Source organism: Mchenga conophoros, linkage group LG13 (genome assembly GCF_057382185.1).
Source record: "Mchenga conophoros isolate Kocher_MC1m ecotype Shallow Benthic linkage group LG13, M_conophoros_male_GT1.1, whole genome shotgun sequence".
NCBI classification, from domain to species: Eukaryota; Metazoa; Chordata; class Actinopteri; order Cichliformes; family Cichlidae; genus Mchenga; species Mchenga conophoros.
In genome coordinates, this window is record NC_140538.1 from 2,577,544 (window position 1) to 2,599,429 (window position 21,886).

General features: G+C 45.4%; 2 protein-coding genes across 6 annotated transcripts in view; both read right to left on the reverse strand.

Moving 5' to 3' along the window:
- The window catches only part of LOC146560651 (echinoderm microtubule-associated protein-like 6), a 68,619-nt gene extending 65,064 nt beyond the window's left edge, over positions 1–3,555 (reverse strand). For both annotated transcript variants that reach the window (XM_085296061.1, XM_085296060.1), the window contains exon 1: positions 2,343–3,555. In XM_085296061.1, the coding sequence (XP_085152187.1) occupies positions 2,343–2,539 (197 nt within the window). In that variant the 5' untranslated portion in view covers positions 2,540–3,555. The remainder of the gene's footprint in view (positions 1–2,342) is intronic.
- Positions 3,556–9,174: 5,619 nt separating this feature from the next.
- LOC146560652 (spectrin beta chain, non-erythrocytic 1) overlaps positions 9,175–21,886 on the reverse strand; it is a 101,455-nt gene continuing 88,743 nt past the window's right edge. For all 4 annotated transcript variants that reach the window (XM_085296070.1, XM_085296069.1, XM_085296068.1 and 1 more), the window contains 10 exons: positions 21,060–21,217; positions 20,786–20,924; positions 20,571–20,655; positions 20,295–20,491; positions 20,113–20,207; positions 19,703–19,757; positions 14,347–14,549; positions 14,041–14,214; positions 13,828–13,870; positions 9,175–11,959 (listed from right to left, as the gene is read on the reverse strand). In XM_085296070.1, coding sequence (XP_085152196.1) covers positions 11,747–11,959; positions 13,828–13,870; positions 14,041–14,214; positions 14,347–14,549; positions 19,703–19,757; positions 20,113–20,207; positions 20,295–20,491; positions 20,571–20,655; positions 20,786–20,924; positions 21,060–21,217 — 1,362 coding nt within the window. In that variant the 3' untranslated portion in view covers positions 9,175–11,746. The remainder of the gene's footprint in view (positions 11,960–13,827; positions 13,871–14,040; positions 14,215–14,346; positions 14,550–19,702; positions 19,758–20,112; positions 20,208–20,294; positions 20,492–20,570; positions 20,656–20,785; positions 20,925–21,059; positions 21,218–21,886) is intronic.

Consider the following 21,886-nt stretch of genomic DNA (forward strand, 5'->3'; position numbering starts at 1 on the left):
GTGCTGCGATCACGTCTACCTGCACAGCCAATGCATGCACACCGTCTCATGCCTCACAGGTCAGCACGCTGTGTTCGCCCCTTTAAGGCTCTGTGGACCCACTGACTGTGCCCTGTGATGTGTTCCTCCACAGCCATCACACTGTGAAAACCTCACATCCCCAACAAAGTGCCAAAATTGCCCTCAAAGCGATGCAAACTAGCTAAAAAGTCCTGATGGGGAAACAGACTCGTGTTACATAAGTGTCAGATAATCCCAGATTAAAGCTTTTAGGTGTTTGTGAGCTAGTTTCACTCTGAATTAATTAGTCCACGCACATCCACGAGCTGCCTTGAGAGTGGTTCGCAGGATTTCTCTGAACACGATGCTTTTTTGTTTTCCACAGTTGTCTGTTGCTTCATGATGGTGTGCTAACGGCCACCAAGGGTTAAATAAATATCATAAATAAGCAGTGAGGTAAGGAGGTGTGGAAATAAAAACAGATATTTAAAGCTGTAAACTGAGGATGAAAAACTCAAATTCACACAACATTAAAGCAGCTGTGAAACGAGTGCACAACCACCACTGTGCAACAGCAACAAAAATATAAAACATTATTATGTTAACATTACTTCACCTGTCAGATGATGTTATTAAAAAACCTCCAACAGCCCAAACAGGACTCCAGTTAGCTTAGCCGAAGGCTAGCAGACAGCTTGGAGCTACAGCTGCCTGCGCCATGAATCTATCAATCAAAGAGGCCACGCCCCTAATAAGAATTATCTACAAAGACCAATCAGTTTGTCTATGTGGCTGTAAACGTTTACCGTAGGAGTCTATGGGGACTGACGCACTGCTGCAGCCCCTGCTGGACGTTAGTGGAACTGCAGGGCGTGGCTCAGAAATAAACCCATCAGACCTGAGAACAGGAACAAGTCCCTCACCTGCCCGCGAGCTGTCCTGCCCTGATAAAAATCTAAATCTAAGTTACTCCTCATCACTGAGCTCCTCGTTCATTAGGAAACCCAGCAGCAGCAGAAAAAGCTGCTTCCTGTCTCGGTGTAAACCTGCTCGTGTTTAGATTTGAACTTCTGTCAAACTGAAGGACAAACCAAACTGTGTGGGAGCGATAAAAAAAACCCACGAAGGTCCAAAAAACATCTCAAAAGAGACAAAAGCACCGAGATGAGTCACAGGACTGAGTGTAACGAATATCCTTTCTCTGCTTCTTTTTGTTTAATAACGTTGTCGTTTTTAAGAATTATAAGCTTCACCACATTTCCACCATGCAGACAAAGTTTATCTTGTGCTGCCACATGTTGCACCACCAGCAGTCAGGCTACAGCCCGACACATTTAAATGGTCTGAGGTGTTTACTGGAACTTTCACAGGCGATTAAAGTCAGCATTACTGAAGCTTATGGTAGCTCAACATCTGCACAGGATTCATGTCCCTGCCAGAGTTACAGTGGAATTACACCCCGTGACCTGCAATGCTCCTCCCACAACGTAACCACGACAACTGTTATTGGCTGCAGGAACGAGAGACCATTTTATTTTTGGATTTCTGTGTTTTCGTTCTGCTTTATTATTGCCGTTCTATTTAAAATATTAGAAAAGACGATTTTTTTAAAAAGGCTGCCCCCTTGTGGTGAATGTTGTCATTGAATTTACCGCAGGGTTTTACGAACAGTACCTTTAATGTCATTTATGATATTTTGTAGTATCTCTTTGCTTCAGGGTTTAGCCTTACTGAATCAGACTCCACAGATAAAACAGAAAGTTTTATGTTTGCAGATCTTATCTTGGATTATCACTCTCACAATCACAATGCTCATGTTTAAAAGGCCACTAATGAGATAATGTGCAACAGACTGAAGGAACAGGAAGCCAGGAGGACCATCAGATCTTCTACTGCTTTTCCCTTTATGAAAAGCTCACACAGCAGGGACAGCGACACTTTGGTTTAACTTGTTTTTTATGGCAAAATGACTCTTAAATCACACAAACTGTGAACACACACACGAAACACATATTTATAAATTCAGTGTGAATCACTGGCTCTCAGGGTGTCAGAAACATGCTTAGAGAAAGTAAAGAGAAAAAAGACGTTTCAGAACTCGCCTGAGAATCTGAAGGTTTTTAGGATTTGTGAGGATCTCAGCGAGTCAGTGAGCGACGTTGGAACATGTTCGGATTTATAATGAAAAATAACGTCCAACCGCTAATTCGGCACCATTTAATGTGACATAGCAGAGCGATCCGGGTTGTTAGGGAGGCTCATGCTGTGACTCAGAGATATTGATTCTGAGACCTGGAAGTCTCGATCGATAACCCATCACGTGACCTGTGCAGGGGGCTCACCTGATGATGTCGTCATTGTGTCCCAGGTAGAACCGCTGGCTGTGCTCTCTGGTGTTGTAAACCACTCCAACCCCGGCCACGAAGTACACCACCTCCTTCCCCGCCGTGTAGTACAGGTTATTCCGGCACTGGTGCCCCCGGTACCCGTAGACCCAGTCCAGTCTGAGCCGGCAGCCCGGGGCGCTCCGGTCCGACATATTCGCTCATCTGAGGGGCTCCGGTACCGCCCGCCCGCTCCCGCAGCTCCTCCCTCTGGATCCAGAGACCCGGTAACGGAACTGTGAGTGGGGTCACCTGCCTGAGCCGGGGTCACCGAGTTCGGCTGTCGTCTGAAGAAAAGTTCGCGCCCACAGCTTCAGGACTCGGACTTCCTTCGACTCTTCATCACGATGCACGCGCAGAAGCTGATTGGACGTCAGCTCCGAGATTTACCGTAAATGTGATGGTTCATATTCCTCCGTTCATGTGATGCCGTGACTGTAATCCTCGCGTAAAGTCTGAGTCCTCTGGTTTCAGCACCGTGAGACCTTCATCATCTCCGCGATTCCCCGGGAGCTGCTCCCGCCGAGCCTCCCCACTCAGAGCCGTTTCACTGCAGCTGGAATCACCACGCGAGAAACTTTTCCACGTTTATCACTCTCTCACTCCTTCCACCCACTCCTTAAAAACACGGAGGACGCGAACAGTCTGGAAACTTCTCCAAACCCACAAAACCAAAGTCAGCGGCTGGTGGAGGATTTAATCCCTCCGTGCTCTAATCCTCCATCCCGACCGGCCGCCTCCATCCTGCCCCCCGCGCGCTCACAGCACCTTCTCCCCGGGAGGATCGCGGCTCATTCACAAATCTGCGCGCGAGTAAAACCAGCAGTCAGGAAGTCAAACGACCCAGAGCCGCAAAATCAACGAAGAAGAAGCGACCGCGCAGCGGAGGAGAGGATGACAGCGAGTGTTTAATCCCGGCAGATGAGCCAACTCCAGCGGGCAGAGGCGGGGAGCAGCCCCGGGCTCACAGCGCAGCATCCCGGCCGGATGACGGAGAGGAAAGTCCTGACTCCCCACAGCGGGAGGAGGAGCAGAGCATCCTCCACCCGCAGGCAGACTCACGGGCGGAGCAGGCGGAGGCACAGCCGGAGCTTCTGCTTCGAGGAGCGTACTGTCGCGTGCAGCGGGGAGCCTCCTGAGCCAGGAGTCTGTGACGTTTGCTCGCTCCTTTTCCCGACGTGACGAGCACGCGCATCAGCGGACACGCGACACAGCACTGCGCCCAACTTCCGATGCTGAGCCTTCTAAAATAAAAGCACCATTAAAAGGTCCGCAGCTCAGCTGTCGGTTCCGCGGAATCAGGAAGTGACGGAGTATTTTTACTCAGACTCAACAGCATGACGTCAGAGGGTTTCACACTAATCATTTTATTAAAGATGAAAGAATTTAGACAGGTGTTCGTTTGACTTTGGGACTTGAAGCGGAGTTTGGACCTGTATTGTCCAAAGTTTTCAGCATCAAAATACCTCAAGTTAAAAGCAGGCACAGTAAAAGTACTCAGTTACTTACATGATGTTATCGTATTTATGTGTATGACACTTTGATGTTGTTGGAAATGATTTTATTTTCTCTGATATTTTATCAGCCTCTTTATCATGGATCTGCTCGTGGATTTTGGATTTCCTTACAAACAGGCCACAGAAGGTCAGGGTGGGCAACCTTACATCATCTGCTATCACCATGAACACAGGAGCACCGCAGGGCTGCGTTCTCACTCCAGCTCTCTTCACTCTATTCACACACGACTGCAAACCCATCCACTCCTCTTCTAACACCGTCGTGAAGTTTGCTGATGACACTACAATAGTGGGAAGGATGTCAGACAGCAAGTCTCACTGCAGAGAGGACGTCCAACATCTAATCAGATGGTGTGGAAACAACGAGCTGGTTCTGAACACTGCCGAAACAAAGGAGATCGATGTAGAGACAGAAGAGCCAAGAAAACAACACGACCACCCCTCCACATAAATGGTGAGGAAGCTGAGGGTGAATGACATCAAATTCCTGGGCCTACACATAACAAAAGATCTCACATGGACTATTAACACATCCCACTTAGTGAAGAAAGCACAGCAGAGAGCATCCTCTGTCACTGCATCACAGTGTGGTGCTTCAGCTGCACTGCAGAAAACCATCAAGCTCTGACCCGGACCGTCAAACTGCCCAGGGGATCATTGGAACCAAACTCCCAAATCTCGACACGGTCTATGCTAGCTGTTTACAGAAGCCAGCTAGCTGCATGATCAAGGATCCAACCCATCCAGGTCACAGACTTTTTGTACCCCTCCCATCAGGGAAGAGATACAGGCCAATCACAACCCGCACAAACAGACTAAAGAGCAGCTTTTTCCCCAAAGCTGCAGCCTGTGTCACCCGTCCCCAACACATCATAGCTAACTCTCCCTCTCTCCTTTACCCCACGTCATGTCTGCTGCTAATGTACAAAGTCATGTACTGGGCATTAATGTTTGCACTAAACTACCACACTGTAAATACTGTTGTATTTTTATTTACTGTGCTAAGTGCCTTCTTCTTACTTTATATTTTATACTTTTACTACCTTTACGTGGTTATTATGTTACTATGCTGCTTCTTGTTTTATTGCTGCTGGCCTCTGTAAGCTACCAAAAAATTTCGTTGAATAACTACAATGACAATAAAGTTCTTTAAATTTTAAGTTAAGTTTATCCGGTCTTTAAGTCTGACATCATGTGTGGCTGCTCTGCCAGGTGTAACAATTAAGTTTAACATCCAGGCATCCATGAAAACAGGATTTATGAAATTTAACGGAGAACGGCGTTAGCAGGGAGTTAGCTCGCTAGTTTCCGCCTAAACATAATATACCATATAAATATACGACCTGCTATCACTTCCAACATAAATGGAGACAGAAAACTAAACAGCAGTGACGTTTGTAGGGCTACTGAAGTTGGGCTAGCTGCTATATAATGACGTGCTACGTGGTGGCTAGCTACACAGCTATGTTAGCATAACATAAACAGTGAAGCTGGAGGATAAATGCTAATTTTCTTTCCATTCCGTATAAGTTAACGTGAGGGTTCCCGATGGTTAGGGAATCGATGGATTACCTCACACCTGAGATAATCCATCCACAATATAAGGTTAGTCATTAATATACTGCTGCTGGGCTGTAGTTACATCATACGGTTTTAAAAACTGAGCTTTAAAATGAACAGTGGTAATAAAAAAAGAGAGGCCGACAGTGAGCACTGACTGTTTTTAGGGGCTTGTTCAGATTAAATGGAACAAGACACAAAACATTAAAACATGTTAAAACGTTTTTCAAAATAAAAGCATGTTAAACTCTTCTGTTCGAAGAAAGCTGGATGACAGATTACATCTGTATAAGGTTACAAAAAACCCAACATAACAGGGGTCGTGTTCTAGGACAAAAATAAAGTGCAGTAGAACAAACATGAAACATAATTATGATAAGCTTTCTTCAAATACTCAAAAATTACAAAAACAGTACCAACATAATAATAGGTAATGTTCTATTAACCCAAGGCTGGTAGTTTTTATTGACGCTCTTGCCCTTTGGCACAAATTATGACTTTCTGGGTGCAGTCAGGGCGCTGGTTTGCTGCTCTCAGGATCTCTTTCCTGCGCAGATGATGTGGTTTTCTTTGCTCACATGTCTGAAGCAAGCTCAGAAAACCAGCCTGTCCTTCAGTGTTTGTTACCGTTTTTATGATAAATATTCTAATATGGTAACACTAATCAGTGGTCTAATACAATGTTTCCCAGCCTTTTGGAGCCACAGCACATATTTCAGAAAAATCACACGGCACACCACCAAACAAAAATGTCACAAAAAGCATATTGATCATTTTTCCCTGTACACCAGTTATAGCAGACTTGGCTTGTTCCCAGTATACCTTTTTGCTCTCTTCTGACCACTACTCATACAATAGATATTTATCTATTGTAGCTGCATCGTCTCACAGCATGACTATGATTCAATTTCTTCTTTGTCCTTTTCCGTTTTACTGGCAGTTGGCAACTCATTTAATTAGAGCAGGTAGTGGTACCACCCTCTAGTGGAAGAGAATGTAATTGTTCTGCCTGTTGTCGTTTAGAGTACTAATCAGGTGGAACCAGACAGTCTATGGCACAGCTGATGATGGGAAACACTGGTCTAATAACCAGAAGCCTCTGGTTCTTTCTGACTCACTCAACGTTTTATTGGTAAATCTCAAATCTTGGGTTTTATTTTGAAGGTGTGGCTCTTCCTGTGGTGATGTGTGGTGCGCTTGGCGCAGCTCGGGAGAGAAACACCCCTGCTCCACTGGAGAGGACGCACGGCCGTAAAGCACTCTGGGGCTTTGTGTTCTCTGGGATACACACGTCACAGGAAAAGAATTTAGAAAACTACAAATCCCAACAGCAGCAGGGAGGGAGGCGCTGTCCGCGGTGCTGAGGTCGGACAGAAAAGTGACATGTGTCCCAAACAACAGGAGAAACATGAGCATGAGCAGAAATCGTTAATCTGCTAAAACAGTAAACCACAGACTGTATATAAAAGATGGACATCACACTTCTTTTTGAGACCATATTAGGATGACAGGCTGCAGTGCTCAGGTAAGGCTGGTAACTAGTCTGCAACCACAGACTGCTAACTAGAGCTCAGTAGCCCCCGTAGCTTCTGCACGGTGGCTGCTGGGTAACCCCCTGCCAGTTTGGACTCTCCTCAGCTCTTTCTGGGTGGGTGGCGTGGTTGTCCCTCCGGTGGTCCTCCATGGACTCTCACACTCTGGGGAGCCTCTAGATCACACAGGTGCTCACAGACACACACTGTATCTTCTTTAGCTGCTGCCTCGAAGCATGTTGTGTGTTGCCGGTCTGGCGTGCTGCTCAGTAACACTCAATATTTATTACTTACTGTTACCTGTACTTATCTAGGTTGTTGCTGTGGCCTCTCTCCAGCAGGTGATCCAGCTGATAGTTTTCCTTCCCTCTCCTTTTCTTGTCTGTGTATTTCTCTTTCTTATCCCCCAGTCATGTCTGTTCTGTTTGTAATGACTTAAAAGTTAAAAATAAATAAAATAAATAATAAAGATCAATCAGGTGGACCATGGCTAAGCTGTGATGATCCATTTGGAAAAATAAGTGCTTCCTGTCAAAAGGGAGTTCTTCCTCTCCACTAATGCCAGGTGCTCCTCACAGGTGCTCCTGTGATTGTTGTGAAGCGGCTCCGAATCTGTGAGGCTAAATGTATTTTGGCCCTTCATGTGTTTTTTATGCTCATGTGGAGCTGCTTTCTCACTTGGTCCACAAACTGCAGCCCTGCTGTTCAACTGGCGCCATCTTGTGGTTAAAATAGAGATTTCTTAAAAAACAAACAAACCAACTTTCACATGATTATTGACGATAACCCCCAATAACAGCTATTGTGTCTCTTTTCTGTGATATTGATGACGTCTGATTATTTTAGTCCTGCCGTTCGTCCCAGACACATTTTCAAGCAGTTTGAACAACTCTGTCTCTACACACGTTTTATTTGCCCCCACATCTTCCCTCCTTTTCATTCCCATTCTTCAGACTCTTTTTGACTCCAAGTTTTCCTCTTTTCCGTTCTAACCCGAAGCCTGATGCCATCTGTGTCTGTAACTGTAGGAATAAATAATACAATAATAAATGGAATAACTGTAGAAGTTAAACTTACGAGCATTGTCACGTTCTTTGATTCTAACCTAATTTCATTTTAAAAACTGCCTTTGAACACTTGTGCAGGAACCGAGCGATGTGCTGAAAGCGTGTTGATGTGCTGCTGATGTTGGCCCGTACAGCGGCGCTGCTGTTCAGCTCGACTTCTAAAGTTCGTCACTGTAAACAAATCCTAAACACAGCACCTCACACAGAAAACCTCCAGCTCACCATCATTAACGTGTCGCGGTGGTGCAGTGGTTAGCACACAGTGCTGCCTCACATTAGGAAGGTCCTGGGTTTGAATCTGCACGTTCTCCTTGTACCTGCGTGGGTTCTCCCCGGGTTCCTCCCACCATCCAAACACGAGCATGAAGTTGACTCCTGAGTGTAAGCTGGCTGCAGGTGAGGGATTGCACACCTGTCCAGGTGCTTTGTGCAGTTTTTATACCCTCTATGGAAGTTTATTAAAGACAAAATAAACGTAAAATAACAGTGATTTGGATTTGTGTCATATCAATGTCAAAGCTGATAAAAACTGCTAAAGGACCTCCCACCATCACCACGTGCTGCCCACAGTTAGTTTTATTTCTAGGTCGAGATAACTGTTGTACGACAGATTACTAGGGCCACATTAAGGAAAATAATATTGTTGATCATTTTGAGAAAAAGTTGTTTCAAGACAAACCGCTGCTGTGCCCTCGACAAGACGTTTAGATAGTTGATGAAACAAACTGATCAGCTGGATGCATCATACATGTAAACATGCATCATCGTTTTCTGTCTGAGCAGCATAACACGTTTCACATGAACAGCCCGTGTTTATGCATTAAACAGAAATCATGTCCTCCTTTATTACTAAAACTGTACGACCTCACTAACTCAGAGGCCACAGCAAGTGTGGACGTTTATCTTAAAATAACAACAGTAACCTGCACATGTGGACTTCCTCTCTTAACGTGGCCTTAAAGCTTCTCCGTACTGTCGAGAACAGGAGCCACATAAATAAAATCAGTTTATAGATACTAATCACTCACAGCTGTACTTTGTCTGTATTTACAGAACTGTGCAAAAGTGACACACGCACACACATTCGCTGAAAAAATAAAAATCAGTCTCACGGTTTCTTTTTAAAAGCATTTTAATGGCTTTTTTGCACATATGTAACAGAGATGGGGAAAAGTCTACGGGTGCAGATCCAACTAGCAGTGACCCCCGGTCCACGTCATTCCAACTACGTCACCTACGAACCCCGGCCCCGCCCACCCTCCCATCGTGGCATTATTGATTGTGCAGTATGAGGAAATATCTCATCTTACTATGGTTACAGTGACAGGAATGCACAACATATTTATCAAATCGCCAGAAAATTAAGCACAAAAAAACAAAAGAACAGAAAGAGAGTATTTCAGGGCCAATCAGAGTGAAGATGTTTCAAGCCCCGCCCCTTCTAACCCCACCACCAGCTGTGGAAAAACATACACACCCACGTTTTTTTATAGTTTCGGGCTCGTTTCGGTGTTTTTGTTCACTTTTGTTCACCTACGGAAGTCCCTTAATGACAACATTTGTAACAATAAATGTACATATATATGTAAGCTGAAAAATCACCTTTAAATCTGAACTTGCCTTTTCTGGCAGCTATTTTAATCGATAACTCCAGATTAGGAACGACGTCGGTGTTAAAGTTGGGCTTGCAGGTCATTTACCGTGTACGTGATTTCCATCCAAGCGGGGCAAAAGTTTGTGGTGCAGCAACTGGACAGAAGAGACTTCATCTCAAAAACTAATTTCCAAAAGTTTATCGAGCAAAAATGGCACCTGAGAGTAAAGCAAATATTTCAAATAAGAAAATGATCTCTGTCATGTTGTTTATTGAAGTTTTAAAGCCTGAGAGATTAATCAGTAATCAAAGGAGGGACCAGTAGCAGTCCAAGACTTAACCTAGTGTTTATTTTCTCAAAGTTTATTTAATGAGTCATCGAGTCAAATCGAGTGGAGATCTTCTGCACTTATGTCAGATTAGTGTAAAATCTCCAATAAAACTTTTATTAAATCTAAACAAACTGTTTTTCGTGAGACGGCTCAAGAATCACGTACGTCATTAGCTTACAACTACATCCTTACAGCGAGCGAAGCCTGTTCAGCTTCAACAAATGTGAAGCTCTGATCTCATTAACTAGAAGCCATAAAAAATGGAAAGAAAAAAGTGTGACTTTTGTCATGAAAGGACTTCCGTAGCTGTAGCTTGACTCGTCATTGGCAATAAAAGTCTGAAATCTTAAAGAAAAAAAGAACCGAGTGCTGAAGCCAACAAGCAAGCCACCAACATTACTCACTTCCAGTAAATGCTTTTTAAAACCAGCTCATCCACTAACAACAGCGATGCTTAAAGTAACCTTTGTGTTTTATTTGTACATCTACGCCTTCATACTCGCCGCTCTAAATAAACCTTAGACTTAGCTTAACTGCGAGACAGAAAAACAGGAGGAAAAACGCCAACAAAGGGCCGAAGGAGACGTTCCAGAAATGCAAAAGTAGAAAAGAAACCTCATTGAACGCCTAAAAGATCGAGTTAACGAACATTCGCAGTTATTCTCCCATCGAGACTCGATGGCTCCTTCATTCGGGTTGGTTAAGTGTTCGCGCCGTTAAGAAAGTTATCCTCAAACAAAGCTTATTACGGTCGGTAGGTCTTAATAGCATTAATAATAATAATAATAGGTGAAATTAAACACAGGTTTATTTTTAACAGTTTGTTATACACAAGTTATACATACAGTCAAAAGCACTGCAGGGTAACGCTCTGAGTCGCTGCGGGAATCAGACGCGACGACCGTTTGCTTTTCGCGGTTTTATTGCGCAAACCGAACCGTCAGAAAAGCTCCGAGCGACTCGTCTCTGCGCTTCGACGGCTCAAAGAATCACCCCGCCGTGGCCTCGGTTTTCCCCGCTACAGAGGGATACACGTCATCTTGCAAAGACAAGGCCTCGCAAAAAAATAGGAAGCTGAGGATGGACTCTAACAGGAAGTAATTCCCCAAAAAACTAAACGAAAAACGAGAAGGAAAACCCGCCGAGACGAACCGCAAACACGGGAAAGCCGGGGAGAACGGGAGATACAGAAAACAGCGATAAGAGTAAAGAAAGTGGGAACTCCTCTAACGTCGCGTTCTCCTTGTTGTTTAAACGACAGCAGCTGCCTGAAGCGTCGCAGACCCCGCCCACACGCCCACGCCCCGCCTTTAAACCACTTCAGTCAGATTTCGGGTATTTCCTGCTCCTGATCTGAGCAGAGAAGCAGGTGGGGGGTGTTTGTAGCTGTACTGGAGCTCTGAGCCGGACCGGACGGTTGATAGGCACAGAGTGGAGAGTTTTGGCTCGGAGCTTGCATGCTGGAGAGGACGAGGAGGAGGAGGAAGAAAGAAGAGAAGGAGAGGCTGTTTGGGATGCGACCTGACATAGCAACTGCTGCAAATGTTAAAACTCTTATTCTCTAAGTACATGATGTGAGGCGACGCTTTGGGTTACACGAGTGTAATTAGATTTGGAGCGCTCTGGGTTATGACAGTTGCTATGAGCAGAAAAGTCGGACATCTTCAACAATATTTGACCAAAGTTCGTTCGATAACGAGGAGCGACCCCAAACAGCACCACGGGAAGGAGGAGGAGGAGGGGAGGCTGAAGAACAGCGTCTATTTCTTCTTGCTGAACAGACTGAAGCGTTTCTCCTTGTCTTTCTCTCGTTTGCCTGGGCTGGACTCGGCGGTCGCCGTGGCTGCGACCGTGGCCGGCAGCGTCTGAGCGCGTGCGGCGGGAGCGGGCGTGCTGTGGCTGCTGGGCGTGACCTCGGGCTTCTCGCCCGACACGGCGGCGGTGATGGTCGAGATCCACGTGTTCATCTCCTCCTGGAGCACGAGCAGAAGGAGACAAAGAGGAAGGAAGCAGTTAGAGCAGCAGGAAGTGCTGATGATGTCTCTGATAGAAAAACAACAACTCGCTAATAACGTTGAGTCACCTCCGGCTACACCTGCTCACCTGCTGCAGGGATACAGGTGGTTTTAAAAGAGTGAGGATAATGAGATCAGAAATATTTGGGCCTAAACAAAAGCAGACGAAGGAAGAAACATTACATCATAATCACTGTAACACCACTCGCCCTCTACGGTCACATGACCTGGGCCTTCGACTCGAGCACGTCCGACCACCATGACCCGGGTGAGCGCTCGTATGTAACGCATTTCGGGGTACACTTGTTTAGATCATTTGCAACCCTTTCATTTGGTTTTAATTAGTGCTGTCAGCTAGGGGTGGGCGATATAAACGATATACGATAGAAACGATATAAATTTGGCCAACGATAGAGATTTTGACTATAACGCTCTATTGCGATAGCGCATGTTGATGATGTCATCAAGCTGCGCCTGTTTTGGTCAAAAGCATCGCAGCGGCTACAACCATTATCATCTGCAAATTATGCCGACAGTCACAGCAAAGAGATGAAGCACTTTTGAAATATGGGGAAAGCCAAAAACTGCGCTTCCTCCACTTCCGTAACATTGATTCATTAATGTTGAATTCTCTCGCAGCTGCTCTGTTCCCATGTTGTTGCAGTATATTAATAACTAACCTCGTATTGTGGATGAATGATCTCAGTTGTTCTCCTGACTGACGTTTGGCCCGTGTACAGCATCCTGCTATGCGATTGCATTTGTCCCTGACCACCAGAATCCCTCACGTTAACTTTTATCGAGTGGAAAAAAGTTGGCTTCATCCTCCAGCTTCACTGTGCTAATGTTATGCTAACATAGCTGTGTCGCTAGCAATCACGTAGCACAACATTATATACCAGGTAGTCCAACTTCAATAACCCTGCAAACGTCACTGCTGTTTAGTTTCCTGTCTTCATTTATGTTGGAAGTGGTAGCAGAGCTGTACGTTTGAATTAGTTTCAAAAATCTCTCAGTCAGAACATGCTATGAAATGTTTAGGTGTAAACTAGCGAGCTAACTTCCTGTTAACTTCTAACTCCATTAAATTTAATAAATCCTGTTTTCATGGATGTTAAACTTAATAGTTACACCTGGTAAAGCAGCAACGCTGATGATTTTATTAAAGATGAAAGAATTTAGACCGTTTTTAACTCTTAGTGTTCGTTTGACTTTGGGACCTGAAGCGGACGGAGTTTTGGACCCAGATTACTCCGCGAAGCTCCTCACTACGGCAGCCGTAATGCTCTGACAATCCATCAAGCAGTGCTGCTTACCAAAGTTGTACTAAAACATTTTTAACAGATTTCTGCAGCCAAAATCGGTTCGAGGTCAGTAAGCACAACCAGAATTAACGCGGCAAATCTCCGGCGCTAACGCATTAACAAGCTAAGCGAGCTAACCGTGCTAACGCATTGACGGCGTGCAGTCCCACTCTCGGGCGATCCGCATTAACACTATTTTAACGAGATTAACGCTGACAGCACCAGTTTTAACATTTACTGATATCTTTTTTTCATTGATGCATTTCATTGTTATTTAACTTTGTTTGTCTGGTTAATGTACAGTTTTTAACTTTGATCTGTTTTCTACTGGAAAGCACTTTGGTCATGTTGTTTTTAAAGTGCTCCATAAATAAAGTTGGATTGTATTTCCAATCCAAACAAATAAATGATCGACATATTTCTAATGTAAAGCAGATATAAGACTAACAATAACAGCGATGTTGACTAAAACTGAACGACGCACCAAACACTGAGGCTGAAATACTGTGTTTTAATACTTACATCATCTTTGGCTTGGAAGAGATACTCATTGCCGTCAGTGAGCCTGCGGAGGTGAACACACACATTAGCAGGAACTTCAAACTGCGCACGCTGGCACCCGTCAGGTTCTTTCTTTAAATCAAAGAACTGCAGCGTTTTGCTTAAAGCTGTCTGTGATGTGTTTCTGACTGCTCCAGTATAAATAAAGACTTGTTTATCAGGTCTGAAACTCACTTCAGCTTGAAGACGTGCTTCTTCTTCTTGTAGTCCAGCGCCACCTCGCAGACGGCGTCCTTCAGGCTGATGGGGATCTCGCTGTGGTAGGGAATGCCCTGACTGGCGCTCTTCTGATCCTTGTAGAAACCCATCTCCTGGAGGTTGATCACACAGTACACATTGTGCCACGACCTGCAGGGACACGAGCAGATGTCGACCTCATCGCTGAGCTTTATTTTCTTACAATAACAGCAGCTCACAAGCGCAACTTATTATTATTTGGGTTATTATTTCTTTCCAGGTGTGTCTGCAGGTGATCCCCACCTGTTCGAAGCCTTCTTGTTGTGCCCCTCCCACTCGTGTTTGCGGTGCAGGAAGGTCTCCAGCAGGGGTTTGGGGGCGTCAGGTTGGGTTTTGGCCGGCAGGGTCGCAGCTTGGCTGGCCTTGCCCTTGCGAGACGCCCCCGGAGACCCAGCGGGGCTGGGCTCCGACACCCCGTTCACCACCTCGGCCCCGTCCACGTTCTCCTGGACACAGAAGAGAGAGTCAGAGGAGAAACTCGTTTATGAGTGAAATAAGAAGGAGAGCTGTGAATCAGAGTTATGAGAGCTGCAGCATGCAGAGCAGTTTGGACAAACTAAAACACGAGACCAGAAGGATTCGACTGTCAGCCTCTCCTGAATCTACACTTATCTGCCCTCGCCTCACATAAAACTCCTAAAACCCAACTGATGTCAAATATTCCAGGAAGACCAATCCTGGGAAAATGCAAGCAGATTAAAGTGGACTAAACCAAACCAGCTGAGGGAATCCATCGGGTCCATCTACTCTGAGTTGACGGATCCAATCATCTCGCTCTCTGTTGCCTTTAAACTGACATTCAGTTCATGTCAGGCCACATGATTGTTGTTATTAATTGCCCCGATGCAGGAACACCACATGCCTGCGGTCTGCAGTATGTCTGTTGGCAAGAACTTAATTAAAAACAAGTTAATCCAAGAAAACTGGCGGCAACACCTGAGGCTCAGAGGTTCCAGTGTCGTCACCACTTTGGCCAGCCAACTGGTCAAGTGAATCCATTCGAACTTCCTGTCATACATCTCCTGTTCCAGTGGTGGGCGCTCATATTAAACATGACCAACGTCTCTACTAATGAGGAAGCAGTAATGAACCAAAACCCTGCAGACTGCTCTGAGCACCATCTCATCTAATTTTTTCTACAATTGGATCTGGATGATGTCAGAGAGTGAAAGCCCCACCCACTGGCTGGTCCAAAGGTCAGAAATCTTTGGACCAGAAAAAAGGTGGGTTAATGGGAGAGTGGCCCAAAGTAATTTGAAGTATTGATCATGCAAAGCTACCCTAGTATGGTCCAAGTATAAAACTACAAAGCTGAACATGAACAGGTCACCTGTATCAGGTTAATAAACCCACTTTCCTACCTCTGAACTGCTCAAACCAACACAACTATGCAGGCTTCTGATTGGCCCACCGAGCCTCTGACATCAGCTACGTCAGCCTCGTACAGCAGCGGTTTTTTAGCTCAGTGTTATTGGGTGTGAGCTGAGCTGAATTTCAGCAGTGATTAGAACAACATTTGTATTAATTAAGATTGCAAACATGCTGTGATTACACTCTTTACCACATGCACAGTCCCAACACCACTCAGAAACGCACAACACGGTGGCGAGCGTGAAGAAAAAGGAGGACAGGGAGAAGCCAGCACAGGTGAGCCCAAAAAACACACCAAAAAAAACTCAAACAATTATGGACAAAATTGCTTGGAAGTCATTACTGGGCGTCATTGTTGGTGAGGGGAGAAGGCGATTGGCCTAGTATCATAAACAGATTTGACTTTTTCCACACCACACCCACTCCAACCGGATGCTTATTACCCCGTTACTGAGCTCTTCAAGGGATGGACGAATGGGCGGTTCGAAGGCCGGACCGATCCTGGACCGATCCCGGGAGCTTTAACTGAAGAGCTGGACCGATCCCGGGAGCTTTCATTTAGATCTCACGGAGAGCGAAACTGATGCTTGAAGACTTTACTGGGCTTGGGTTATCCTCTGAGATTTTACTTGAGTGTTTCCTCACGGCTTCAGCGTTCTGCTTCTCAAACATTCGACCAGCTATTGAAGGGATTTGTTAGGACTTGGATCAATCCTAGGAACTCTCACCAAAGGACAGTCTGGATCAGATGTAGGGGCCCCAACTTACTACTATTACATATATGTAGTGCAGCAGTTTTTCCTAAGAATTTTACTTGAGCCTGTTAAAGACTAGACCAGATCCAAGTGTTCCTGTTTCAGTGTTTTCTCCACCAAATACTGGGCCACTTCAATCCAACCAACTATTCCAGAAGAACGATTGAAGCCTGGTGCAGAAGCAGGTTTTTGTTTGATTTTTAAACATTTTTGCACCTGACAGCAAAGACCATTTTTTACTGCTTAGCAGTCTTTCCTTAGAACAATTACTTAATGACTGAAGAGCTAAACCGATGCCAACAGCCATGCGATCCTCCAAAGACTGTGCTGATTTTGTTATCATTGAATTTAAACTTGAGCCTGAACCTTTGGCGTGATAGTAGTCGTTAGAAACTAACCTTCTTAGCGAATTATAAACTTGTACATAGAAGATAATTTTCAGTAACTTGAAGGATTAGATCTGTAAGCCTGTGCAGACGTTGTACAGATTAAATCCAAACAGGTAAAACCAGACTCGCTGTAGAACAAACTGTTTCTCTTCTTTACAGCAGGAACGCTGATTTATTGGAGTGAACTGAAATATACTGGATTTGTCAGTGGACACTTTGCTTATCTGATCTTTTTCTTACGGAGCCCTGCAGGGGACATGGGAGAAAAAAAAAAATTAAGACTGACCTTTTGCGACATCTCGCAAAACTAACTTGGGATCGGACGCCGGCTCGAAGCTACGGAGCCCCGCAGGGGACATGGGAGAAAAAAAAAATTAAGACTGAATTAAGACTGACTCTTGCGGGATCTCGCAAAACTTTTGCGAGATCCCGCATTCTTCGGCCTTCGACCTCCCGTTAGCTCGAAGCTAATGGGAGGTCGAGACCTACTACAGCCGGGAGGAACACCGCTTTCCCGGCACATCGTGCCTCGACCTCCCGGTCGGCTTTGAGCCGGCGTCCGAAGAATGCGGCTAAAACTTTTCCGAGATCCCGAGTTTGTTTTGCGAGATCCCGAGTTTGTTTTGCGAGATCCCGAGTTTGTTTTGCGAGATCCCGAGTTTGTTTTGCGAGATCCCGAGTTTGTTTTGCGAGATCCCGAGTTTGTTTTGCGAGATCCCGAGTTTGTTTTGCGAGATCTCGCAAAAGTCCATCTTAATTTTTTTTTCTCCCATGTCCTCTGCGGGGCTCCGTATTTTCTTGACTTTGTAAAATAACTAAAAATATTTCACTAAAGGAAAGCCCCCGGATGAAAACTGGTGAAAAACATTAGATGCAGAAACAGAACATCCAACTGAAATGCTAATGATGGTGACAGCATGCAACACAAACACCAACACTGTACATGGAGAGAAAAGTGAAAAGTATGCATGGACAACACGTGGACTGGTTGGTTCTGACGGGTTTATTGGGGAATGTGTGTTAGTCGGGGAACGACTGAACGAACTGCATCTACATGCAAAAACAAACCGTGAACAGAAAAAAGGAAACGACAACAGTAAACAATGAAAACAAGACAGGAAACAGCGTCTCAGTGATACAACAGCATACAATGAGGAGAAACTCACACGGTGAGACGTGTGGCGAATCAGTTTTACATGAGGAATGATTTTAACATGGATTGTAGGTGCAATGAGTGCATGTAGCGAGCAGCAGTGGACGTACACTCAGGGGCCGAATACAGCGGAGCGGCTACACAACGCCAACTATGACCTCAGCGGAAACACAAGATTGAATTTAAGGCAAGTTCAAAAAGTCCGATGGCATTGGACTTAGAGTGTTCCTATTAAAGTGGCCACTGGGTGTATGTCACAGTATTAACGTCCCTTATGAGGAATGGGTTTCTGACAAATGAGTCGTAAAGGCTGTAAGTACAACATGAAGGAAAGCTGGAGGTGAAAATGTAAGTCCGGGGCTGCCTCTGGTGTCCACTGATGGAGTTCACTGTTAAACAGTGCAGTTATACATGTGTTACTATCATCTTTCCCTTTAGTTTCCACTTTGTCAGCTGATAGATCAGCTCTTTAATTCGGTGTAACTTACATTAATGCACAAATATGCTTTTAATGGTTTTATAAGTACAATATTAAAGAGATAATAGAGTGTTTAACAGAGTTACATGAAAAGGATGGACACGTGTTTTATGAATGGTCTGTGGACGTAGGCACAGGTGGAGCGGTAGGTGCACTTCTTTGTTTTTGGATTTTTTTAAACTTTGGCATCAATGATAGACTTTAAATATAACGTCACGTGTTCTTACAAACAAAAACTAACATGAGTCATGATTTACTATATTTAGTGAGCAAATCGCAACAACAGGCTGAAGGCACCTCATACTGGCTACAACCTGTATTACTGTAGTTACTTTGTTATAAATTTACATCATTAATATTTTTATTATACTTTTAATTCAAGACTTTTTTGCTTTATCAAGATATCTTTTCAAACTGTGTCTATTTTTATTAAGTTATTTAAGGTATTTGTTACATATTTCATTTCATCTGTTTGGAATCGAGCGTGAAGTACAGACTGACAACGTAAAGGTTTCTTCCTGTTCAAAGGGGGTTTGTCCTCCCCGCTGTCACCAGAGTGCTCGCTCATAGCGGGTCATGTGATTGTTTTTCTCTGGGTTTGATGCGACTGTTCTGATTTGGTGCTGTACAAATAAAACTGAACTGAATTGAAAGTGTTATCGATCAAACTAAACTTAAAGGTTTTATTGTAAGACAAGAACAGTAAGACGTGCTTCTTCTTAACATCAGGATAAATCAGCCTCAGTTTTAATGATTGATAAACTGATTTAAGTTGTCTTTGGTTTTGTTTGAGAAAAAAATCGCTTCTATGAAAATGGAACAAATGCTTTAAGTGGCAGTTTGTGGCTTTAAGGCTAATTCTGAGTGTCTTTCTGTTTGTATCCTCAGTCATTCATATTCCACAGGGTGAGTTTATAAATGATGACATAAACCAGCAGGAACATAAGGAACTGAGGGGAGAGGATGACAGGAGTGTCGAGCTGAGAGAGAGGAAGAGGAGATGGAGGGGAAGACAAATGAGGAGTGGATAAAACTCTGGTTTGTTCTTGTGTGTGAAAGTGAAAGAGCAGAAACACTGCTTTCCTCCCGTCTTTGTCCAGCCTGAACAAACTGGAACGTCAGGGAAGTTTGGTTCATATTAAAAGAGACCCACCAAAGTAAAAGGTCTCAAACTCAAAGGTGATGCTGAAGTGCAAAGGCTGCATCTGCAGGCTTTCTTAAAAACAGCCCATCAGCTGTGATTCCTCATGTCAGTAAACAAATATCAGAGAAGAAGATTACACCTGGAAAGCTAAACTCGTTTTAAAATAAGACATTAATAATCAGAAAGGAGCAGCAAACGATGAATGCGAGGACGTGTGTGTGATGTGGGTGCAGCTCAGGGTGCAGCGGCGCCCCTGCGGCTCTGCAGGGTGCCGCTGTATTTCTGGTAGGTGAGTGAGCGGTAACTAACCCTGGGAGACTCCTGGTCAGACGGCAGCCCGTTCTGAGACGCCGGCTCGCCCGCCCTGCAAAAAGCACAGCGACGCAGAGAGTTAGACGCACCTCAGTGGCTTCGTCCGGACGAACTCGCTCAGCTGGCGAAGTTAGACGATTAAACTGAAAACCTTCATGTGAGCGCGGCGAGCAGGCTGCACGGTTTAGGTGCAAACATTCGTTAACAGCTGTAACAACAATAATCTAAAATATTTGTCATAATAACACAAATGGCAACTGTACATGTGTCTGTGAAAAGTGACAGGAGAAAGGACTCTGACGATGACACAAAGCTGTTCCTGAGGAAATACGGCCGAGTCTTAAACACAGTCAAAATGCTGCTTACAGCATCCAGAAGTTTCCGACACAAAGGAAACTTCAAACTACCTTTGAGCTGCAGCGTCGGCGGGCTGGGCCTCAGCGGGCGGTTGTCTCTTCTTCTCTTCTTCCTCTTGCCTTCTTCTCACTTCCAGTAACTCCATCTGGAACCAGAAGAACAAAGTCAACGTCTCGTTTTTCAGAGCTGAGATTTAATCCGGTGACGGCGCTTTCTCGTGGCGCGCGCTCACCGTGGTCAGCCTCTCCAGCGCAGCGAAGCGTTCCTCCCAGGTGGCGGCCGACTTCTCGAAGGCCTCGTGGCGTTTGATGAGTTTCTCCACCTCGTCCACGCTCTGCCCCATCTCCCTGCTGGACAGGTAGGGCTCCTGTCCCAGCAGCCACGCCTCAGCCACACCTGCGTCCCGCGAGAACTGGTGCACCTCCAGCACTGGAAGCAAATCCACACCTTAGACCCAAATCCACCCGCTCACCTCGGACTATAAACTGAACAGCACGGAGGCACTTACCCAGTCTAAGCCACTCCCATCTGTCCTCCCACTTGTCAATCATGTCTTTCCTCTTGTCCGTCAACTGAAGCAACTTTTCTTTAATCTGCGAGGAGGAAAGATTCAAAAGTTCATGACTTCAGTAAAGCGATGACATCACCACAAACAGAGTAATGAAGGATTTCGCGGCAGCTTTGGCGTGCTCGCTCCGAGTGAGAAATGTGAGAAGTCTCCACCTCCTCTGAAGCGTAGTGCTTCCTGGCCAGCAGGGCTTTGCCCAGCTCGATGCAGGCGGTGAAGCTGTCGTTGCGGGCGTCGATCTCCGCCTTGATGCCCTGGTGGTTGTTCATCAGCAGCTCCACGGACGACACGTCCCTGAAAACAAGCACGGCGTCACATGAGCGACGTTTCTGATCCCAAACATTCAGAAACATTTAGGATGAGTTTTATAATAAACCTGTAAAGGGATACAGTCATTACAGGAAGCTCCGCCCCCTCCGTGCCTCCTACCTGGGCTTCTCCTGAGCCTCGATGAGGCGGATGACGTCTTCCATCCACAGCATCAGGTCGCGCACCATGCTGAAGAAGCGGAACTTGTCTCCGGTGTCGACCAGCTTCGCCCGCCTGCCCTCCGCCGCCTCCAGCAGGTTCTTCCAGGCCTCCAGCACCTGAGGGGGAGGAGACAACAAAGAGCGACGGTCAGCCCCGAGTGACGAGAGGCTCAGAAGACCTGGTTTAATTAATGCAGGCTAAAAGGAGCCGGCTGGGCCTCTGAGAATCAGGGAGGGGGACAGGAAGTGATGACATCCAGACTCAGATCATTACGGGGGAGGGGGGGGGGGGGGGCAGTAGATCTAGTGTTTCAGGCGTCCAGCTGTGCTGTCGGGGAGCGTCACAGCCTGAGGGCGCAAATAAAAGCCAATCCCAGCAAATAAAAAGTCATACGTGCAGACTGCAGAGGCCAAAGCTGGAGAGCAAACAGCAGCACTTCCATCAGTTATTACATCAGCTGTTATCTATTTATTCATGGCTCTGTTCGGATTCCAGACGATGACGTAAGCAGACAGGATATATCATCTATCTGAGAAGGAAGCGTGGACTGATCCTGCTTCATGCTTCAGGTTCATATCAAACACGATCAGGTTCTAATAATACGGTACTCTGGGATCTGTATGATGTCACAGAGAGGGGATCGCAACATGTAGCCAATCAGTTCAATGCTGTTTTAAAGTGGGAGGAGCTAAAGCCGTTTCAGATGGGATGACCTGGGGGGGATCAGATAAAGAAGGATTATTTTGAACTGTGAATCATTCAAAGCTGCTGTAAGAACGAAAACA